We start from the raw sequence: 9,188 nt of genomic DNA, 5'->3' as shown, positions 1-9,188 counted from the left end.
CTCTTGATTAGAAATTTGTGATATGTTAGGTGGCAGGTTAGATTTAGGTGGCGATAGCTTTGAGCCAGTAGCTATGGAAGAACGAGATTTCTAAACTTCTAATTTGTGTTAAATGATGTGGATTATACAGCTGCTACTTCAAGGAACCTTCATCCTTTTTTTTTTTTTTGATGACGAAACCTTCATTCTTTTTCTTTGTTGCTTGGATAAATTTAAACCAAAGTTGAAAATGGTTTGATATTTTTTGGATATAATTGCTTTATTGATTAATATCATCAAAGCAAACATTTATAGGATGAAGAAAGAATTTTGGTTTCTCTTATAGTAGTAAACTACTAAACTTTGAAAGCAAAATATTTAAGTTTGTACTGTCTAAAGATCTTAAGATTGTGGTTGATAACATTTTATGTAGTTTTTTAATTTAGAAGATATTTTAAAGTTTATATTAGACTATAATTATGTTTTGAAGTGTATTTATAATTTATTTATTATTTTAATATAAAACGATTTTTTCGGTTGGACCACGGTTGGACCGGTTGAACCACTAAACCAGTGAACCAGTGACTAAAATGGTTCGATGACCGGTTCGGTTTTCAGAACCTTGGTATTTGTATATTTTGTTTGAGTTTGCATTTGTTTTGGCTTGCCTAATTGTTTAACTGATATTATCTGTAATCTGATCTATTTACTGTAACTGCTATCTATACTTGTGCTTTTCATGTCTGTTTTATATGTGTTTGCACCTAAGAGATCTCTCGTGCTGGCGGAGGTGATGCTGAGGGTTGTTCCACCGGTGTTTCGGAGGGTTGGAGGAGACAAAAAGTGAAATGTTAGGTTAAAGTTAGATTAGAGCTTGAATACCTTAGAGAGTTTTACCAAATTTCTGGTTTGGTTGGATCTTAAGTTTGAATTTGAATGTCGAAGTTCTAGGATTGCCTCTGCCTTTTCCGAAGCCTTTTAGATTAATTATGCGGTCACCTTTATCATGCTGAGAACCCCTGGTTCTCATTCCATACATATTCTGTTGTATTCAGATGCATTTCGAGAGGCACCTCGTTGAGTATTCTGGATACTCTTGGAAACGAATAACTAGTTCTAGGACTTAGTTTTTGTAGTTTGTTTATGTATATCTATATATAGATTCTCCACCTTATATATTTATACTTTGTCCTTCCTAGAGATTGACTTGGAGAAACAGGGTTTATATTCTGTATTTTGGTAAATACTTTTGGGTTAGTATGTAAGTATTTATACTCTGACCAGCCTTAGCTTCACAGGTCGAGGCTGGAGCTTGTTATTTATATTTTTGGAACTCTAATCGTATATATATTTTATCATTTTCGTTTGATCTTATCTACCTTTATGCATTGACCCGATCGAGAGTGATGCGCTTTTCTGTTGGTGTTTTGTTTAACTTTTTCTTTCAAAGCTCCTAGTTAAACTTCCTTTCATACATATATCTATGTACGTATTTTATTTTTAGAGGTCGTAGAGTCTTGCCACCTCTTATTTACGTCTTAGGCGTAAAGCTCTGCGCGGTAAGGTGTTACATATTGAGAGTGCTATGTTTTGAATGATTATGCCTATTGATAAATATGGAGTAATGTGTTATACAGCTTATGTTGTTGTGACACAATTTTTCATTTTTGTTCAAATTATATGGCATAAACTTGAATAGTCAATGGAATTGAACTTTTAGAGCATTTGATGAGTATAAAAGGATCGAAAATACACGTTAACTTACTTTTCAGATTTTGGTTTTTTGTTTTTAAAGTAATTCATATATTATTACGCTACCAAGGGTCCTATTTTGATTATTAGTTTTGAATTTCATATTTTGACAGTATAATGAAGTTCTTGGCAAAGGAGCTTCCAAGACAATGTATGCACCATATTCTTTATTATTTTCAACATAGCTAATTAGCTATCTCGTAAAGTTTTCAAAACAAAATCTTCAATTGTTTTTATATTTTCTTCTTTTTGCAAGTTGAAATTATGGGATGTCACCAAAATGTGATTTTTGTTTTTAATATGAGGTCATATTCATTTGTTGCAGTTATAGAGCATTTGGTGAGTATGAAGGGATAGAAGTTGCACGGAACCAAGTAAAGCTTTACGATTTTCTGCAAAATCCAGGAAACCTTGAGAAATTATATTGTCAGATTCATCTTCTCAAGACATTGAGACACAACATCATGAAGTTCTACCCTTCCTGGTTGATACTATCAATAGACACATTAATTTTTTAACTGGGATATTCACTTCTGGGATTCTAAGACAATATGTCTTATCTATTTTGTGTTATATCGTACCTTCAATGGTTGGTTTTATTTTCACGTCATTTCAGCTTCTTGATCTTGGCTTTTACATGCTGCAGGTACAGGCCCAAACATAAAAGATTTAACATCAAAGATGTTAGACATTGATCCAAGCAAGTTTTGGAAGGTCTCTTCTATCTATGCAACCATGATTCTCCTATAATCCATAGAGATTTCAAGTGTGTTAACATTTTCATTAATGGCAACCAAGGCAAATTAAAATTAAAGATCTTGGTTTTTTTTTTTTATGTCACAATTGTCAAATACACATTATGCCTTCTTCCATAATTAACTGACAGATGAATTTTATGATCTTCTCAACATGTTTTTTGAGTTTGATAGTATTACTTATTTTTCACAATTAACTATTTAGATGAATTTTATGATCTTCTAATCATGTTGTTTTGAGCTTGTTAGCATTACTCTTTTTTTTAACTTTTTTGTGCCTGTGCATTTGTGTAGTACAACAATATGGAGAAGAAAGATCAAATAATACTAATGCTACTAGGCACTAGTCATTGGTGTGCAATAATAAAGGTATGAAATGCGTAATGGAATAATGGAATGAAATAGAATAGTTATGCATTGACAATTACTATTCTCATTACTTAGATACTTTAATATTTTCTTAAATATTATTATTCAGTTGAAGTTACTATTTTACTTTTATATAATTCATTCCCTTAGATTATCTGATTATTCTAGTTTTTAAATTTGATTTTTATAATTAGCATCCTTTTATACTAGCTAGGTATACATACATGTGTAACAAGTTTTTTTTATTTTTTATTTTTATGGGGTCGTTATCTTGAATGCAAACTATTTCATGGAGCTACATCCATGGATTTGTCATAAATAATAGCACCATTCTTCCTCTTTTAGCATGCTCCAAATTACCACTTGCTTAACCTTAGTGAATTAGTTTGCATAATCTTAGTGAATTACCAAATGTGTTTTGTCAATGTTTAGGGTGATTTTATAAGATTAATTTAATTTTTTTTTTTAGGATATTTAGTTAGTTTATATTTTCATAAAATTTTAAACAGCACTTTTATAGTTAGAAAATACATGCATGTTGTGGTTCAACTTGATCAATAAGAAATTTATCACGACCAACAAATTTCACTTTAAGCCAAGCACTATGTGGAGATGATATCTCTCCAAGAGTTGTTTATAACCTTGAACTACGAAGGCAGTATGATCTCTTTTCTGAATTGTTATTTGCATGTTATTACCATTAGCATCTATGAATACCAAATAGTTGAATATAATGTCGCTAAAGCTCTGACAAAATAATGCAGGGATTTCTCCAATCTCCTGAATTTATAGGATGAAATGCATAAAATATAATAATGTTAAAAGTAAATCACCATGACAGAAAATAGATTAAAAGATAAATTAGAAAATAGAAAAAAAATAAATGCATTATGTGATATGAAATGAAGGAGAGTATATAACCATATCAGGATTAATTTCCAAAAAGAAAGATGGATTCTTAAAGTAGTTATTATACATCCTTGACAGATATGATAAAACAAAATAAACTGATGGGGAAAGAAAAGAATTAGAAAGGGTGATAGGGTTATGGTAGGTGATGGTCTTATTAAGGAATGCCTACATATTTATTATTAAGAGTACTTGCATGAGACTATGAAAGAAAACACAGCAGCAACGACCAAAATAGAGCTGTGAGATCTAACTGGCGTTCAAAGCATATTTACATGATTATTTTTTGTGTTTTAATTAATTAATAAGATAAATTTTATAAATGATTATTATTTTTTAATCTGCAAATTTTAGTGTTTCAATATTTAAATTTTGAATTGAAAATTAATTTGAAAAAAAAATCATTTGTATATGTTCATTTTTATTATCCTCATTGTAAGTATAATACCCACAACTAATTGGCCCTAGGATCACTCACTCATATAAATGACACTATCATATTTTTCATCTCTCAAACTCACTAACACTCATAAAACAAGGGAGAGAATTTTCACATTTCAAAACATACACATTTCATTATAGAACACACAAAATACATAAGGCATATATGCCTTTATATAGGCAAAGTTTCATACTAAAAGTTCATCATTCTACTAACTTCTTAATACACATACTTATCCAACTTTGCTTCTTCCTTTGACTATTCAAATAAGTAATTTCTAGCATATCTTGAAAATTCTTCATTAAGCTTAGTCATCAATCTTGAACCTTTCAATGCACTTCATGATTCTTTTAGTATGGAGGTGATGAGTGCAACTTCCTTTCAATTCCAATTCAATTTGATTTTGAACTTCTTCATTGTTGTAGAATGTTGTAGTTATACTACTCTCTTGAATGTTCTTGGTTATTCTCCAAATTTCCAACATCTTCTAGTAAATTAATGATTATTGTTTTCAATTCAAACTTTGCTTCTTCAATTCTTTAACCATGCTTCATGAAAATTTTAATCTATGCAAGTTGATTTAAAATTTTTAATCAACATTGCCTCCCTTAAATCAAACTTGCAGAATTAATCATTCCAAGCATCTTCTTCAATTTGTAAAATAATTCAGTCTTCAATGGCTTTGTAAATATATCTGCAACTTGTTCTTCAGTTGGACAGTACTCGATCACAACTTCTTTTTCATTCACCAACTCTCTGATTTTGTGAACCCGAATATCAATATACTTCGATCTTCCATGAAATACTGGATTTTTGCAAAGTGCAATAGCTGACTTGTTATCACAAAATATTGTTGTTGGAGTACTTTGTTTCTCGTTCAATTCTTCAAGAATTCTTCTTAGCCAAACTGCTTGTGTTGCACAACTTGCTGCTGCTATATATTCTGCTTCTGCTGTAGATAGTGCTACTACTGGTTGTTTCTTTGACGACCATGAAATTGCACCAGAACCAAGATGAAATACAAACCCTGAAGTACTTTTTCTTGTTTTTATATCTCCGGCCCAATCACTATCAGTGTAGCCAACAAGGTTTACTTCATTAATATTCTCATAATAAATTCCATCATTTAAAGTACCTTTGATATATCGAAGAATTCTCTTTGCCACTTGCAAATGGTTGGTACAAGGCTCCTCCATAAATCTGCTAAGCAAACCAACTCCAAATACAATATCTGGTCTAGTCGCAGTTAAGTACCTTAGACTTCCAATCAAGCTTTTGTAATATGTAGGATTCACTGTTCTTCCTTTATCTTCTCTCAGCAACTAATCTTGCTTTGAAACGATTAACTTCACCATTGGGTTTGTACTTAGTCTTGTAAACCCACTTTACTCCAATCGGCTTCTTATCTGTTGGTAAATCTGTCAGCTCCCATGTGTCATTCTTTTCAATGGCATGAATCTCCTCACCCATTGCTTTCTTCCAATTGTTGTCTTTAAAGGCTTCTTCAAAGTTCAACGGCTCACAATCTGAAAATAGAGCAAAGTTTATGATTTCTTCATCGGACGGATCGTTGTCATTGCCAACTTCATAATCTGCTAATCTAGCAGGCAGTCTCCGCTCTCTTTGAGGTCTTCTAGATGATTCAGGTTGTTCGGTTGCATCTGGTTGTCTTTCTTCTTCATCATCACATGTATTTGAAATTACAATCGGATGTTTTTCTGTCTTTGTGTCCCAGTTCCACATGTCTTTCTCGTCGAACGTCACGTCTCTGCTGATGATTACTTTCTTTGTTTCTGGATTGTACAACTTGTATGCTTTTGAGTCTGTGCTATAGCCAATAAAGATACACTTCTCGCCTTTGTCATCTAACTTCTTCCTTAATTGATCTGGTACGTGGGCATAAGCAATACACCCAAAGACTCTGAAATGATGAATGGAAGGCCGCTTTCCACTCCAAGCTTCCTCTGGAGTTTTATCACGAACACTTTTTGTTGGACACCTGTTTAAAATATGAACTGCTGTTGCGACTGCTTCTGCCCAAAACTCTTTAGGCATTTGTTTTGACTTGAGCATGCATCTGACCATATCCATGATGGTTCTATTCTTTCTTTCAGCCACTCCATTTTGTTGAGGAGTGTATCTAGTTGTTAGTTGGTGTTGAATTCCGTGTTGCTTAAAGTATTCTGAACATGTAAGATATTCTGTTCCTCTGTCTGTTTTGAGAATTTTGATTTTACAGCCACTTTGTTTTTCGACAAACGCCTTGAATGTCTTAAAGACATCACATGCTTCTGATTTCTGCTTCAGAAAGTATACCCATGTATATCTACTAAAATCATCAATAAAAGTGATAAAGTATCTGCTACCACCATTACTTGGAACTTCTACAGAACAGAGATCTGAATGCACAATTTCAAGTAATCTTCTAGCTCTCCATGACTTTCCTGTAGGGAATGGATCTCTGTGCTTCTTTCCCAGTTGACAAATCTCACAAATACAATTGGGAATATGAATCCGTGGTAGGCCAGAAACAAGTCCTTTTCTTGACAGGTAGTTTAGGCCAGAAAAATGAAAGTGCCCAAACCGTATATGCCACAACCAGTTATCATCAAGTATCACAGAACTCATGCAAGAGGGATTAACATGTTGAATTTTTAACGGAAACATTCTGTTTGAGGTCATCTTTGCTTTATCTATGAACCTTCCGTTGTTGTCAAATACCGTACAATATCCATGATAAGTTATCATCTTATATCCCTTCTCAGATAATTGCCCCATACTTAGTAAATTGTAATCAAGTTCAGGAGCATAGAAAATATCAGAAATATAACTCAGAGAACCATCTTTCAATCTAATTGGTATGTGCCCTTTTCCTTCAATAGGGATCTTTGTACTATTACCGAACTTCAATAATAGTTTAACTGAATCATCTATTGAAGAAAATAACTCCTTTCTACCAGACATATGATTACTGCAAGCATTATCCAAGTACCATATATTTTCATCTTCAGCACATGAATTACTTGTAAAAAATAAAGTCTGAGTACCCGGATTATCATCAGTGTTTTGATGCTGATTTTCTGCAACGTGTGCTTGATTGTTATTCACCATTTTGAATTTGCAATCTGCTACTTTGTGTCCATACTTTCCACAATGAAAACAGTTGAAATTGGTTCTTTCTTGATAAAAATTGCCTCGACCTCTTCCTCGGTTGACAGGCCTGAAATTCGTTCCACCTCTTCCTTGATTAGGTGGTGTAAAATTGTTGTAACTTCCTTGGTTGTAATTGCCACGACCTCTACCTCTAAAACTTCCTCTGCCTCTACTTTGAAAATTAAAACCACGACCTCGTCCTTCTTGTGTACGGTTTGATTCTGCAACGTTGTTGAAATTCACTCGGCTTTTCAGGGCTTCCTCGGTTGATTTTTCTGACTTCTCTAGTATTCTACTGATGTGGCTTTCCATGGTTCCTTGCAACTCTGCAATCGTCATAGTATCCATATCGTGGGACTCTAGTATCGTAGTCACCACATGGTCATACTTCATCGGCATGGTGCGAAGAATTTTCTCCACCACTTTGCTATCGGGCATATCTTCTCCATAGACTCTCATCTTATTGACAAGATCTGTAACACGAGTAAAATATTGCTCAACGGTTTCTGAGCTAGACATCTCATACCTTTCATATTCTCTTCTTAAAGACTGTAGCTTTGCTTTCTGAGCTTTATCTACGCCTTTGTATGACAGCTTCAACGTGTTCCATGCTTCCTTTGCACTTTTGGCATTTGCTATTTTGCCAAACACCGTATAATCTACTCCTTGATGAATTTGAGATAGCGCCAATTGATCTCTCCTTTGTTGGGCAGCATCTGCTCCTTCTTGCAAACCTGGTTCAATGAAATTCCACAGGTTCTGGGCCTTCAAATGGGTGGACATCAAAGTCTCCCAATAACTATAATCAAGTTTCCCATCTAACTTGGGACCGGACCACACAATATTAAAAGTGTTTGCCATACTGACTCTATGAATAAACAACTATGTGAGAACTCTCTCACACCTCACAAACTCTCAAACACCAGGCGCTGGATTAACCAACTCTGATACCAAATGTAAGTATAATACCCACAACTAATTGGCCCTAGGATCACTCACTCATATAAATGACACTATCATATTTTTCATCTCTCAAACTCACTAACACTCATAAAACAAGGGAGAGAATTTTCACATTTCAAAACATACACATTTCATTATAGAACACACAAAATACATAAGGCATATATGCCTTTATATAGGCAAAGTTTCATACTAAAAGTTCATGATTCTACTAACTTCTTAATACACATACTTATCCAACTTTGCTTCTTCCTTTGACTATTCAAATAAGTAATTTCTAGCATATCTTGAAAATTCTTCATTAAGCTTAGTCATCAATCTTGAACCTTTCAATGCACTTCATGATTCTTTTAGTATGGAGGTGATGAGTGCAACTTCCTTTCAATTCCAATTCAATTTGATTTTGAACTTCTTCATTGTTGTAGAATGTTGTAGTTATACTACTCTCTTGAATGTTCTTGGTTATTCTCCAAATTTCCAACATCTTCTAGTAAATTAATGATTATTGTTTTCAATTCAAACTTTGCTTCTTCAATTCTTTAACCATGCTTCATGAAAATTTTAATCTATGCAAGTTGATTTAAAATTTTTAATCAACACTCATAGATCATTTTTTTCAATTTTTTTTTCTTCTTATCACTCTTGCTCTCGCTCTCTAATACCGAAGCAGCAATAGTCGATGGCAAAATCAAATTGGTTACTGTTTGTGAAACACGATTCGATATCTCCTTTTTAAGTTTTGGTCATGGAGTTTTGGTAAATGTCTTGATTTTACTCTCAGGTAAAATTACTTATAGATAATTCTTTTTTCTTTTTTTTAGAACTTTAATTATTCTTAACGTCAGTACTTAATATGTTATTTTTAT

General features: G+C 33.1%; 1 protein-coding gene across 1 annotated transcript; it reads right to left on the bottom strand.

Annotated features, from left to right (window-relative positions):
• Positions 1 to 4,814: 4,814 nt before the first annotated feature.
• Positions 4,815 to 8,220, bottom strand: LOC140176900 (uncharacterized). The gene is made up of 4 exons (XM_072208461.1): positions 7,254 to 8,220; positions 6,908 to 7,136; positions 5,730 to 6,205; positions 4,815 to 5,437 (listed from the first exon to the last, which is right to left on the bottom strand). The coding sequence occupies exons 1-4, from the start codon at positions 8,218 to 8,220 to the stop codon at positions 4,815 to 4,817; spliced, it is 2,295 nt and encodes a 764-aa protein (XP_072064562.1).
• Between the last annotated feature and the right edge of the window lie 968 nt (positions 8,221 to 9,188).

The sequence above is a fragment of the Arachis hypogaea genome, chromosome 2, assembly GCF_003086295.3.
Source record: "Arachis hypogaea cultivar Tifrunner chromosome 2, arahy.Tifrunner.gnm2.J5K5, whole genome shotgun sequence".
NCBI lineage: Eukaryota > Viridiplantae > Streptophyta > Magnoliopsida > Fabales > Fabaceae > Arachis > Arachis hypogaea.
The sequence above is the reverse complement of the archived record's forward strand: the minus strand, read 5'-3'. Positions and strand labels throughout refer to the sequence as shown.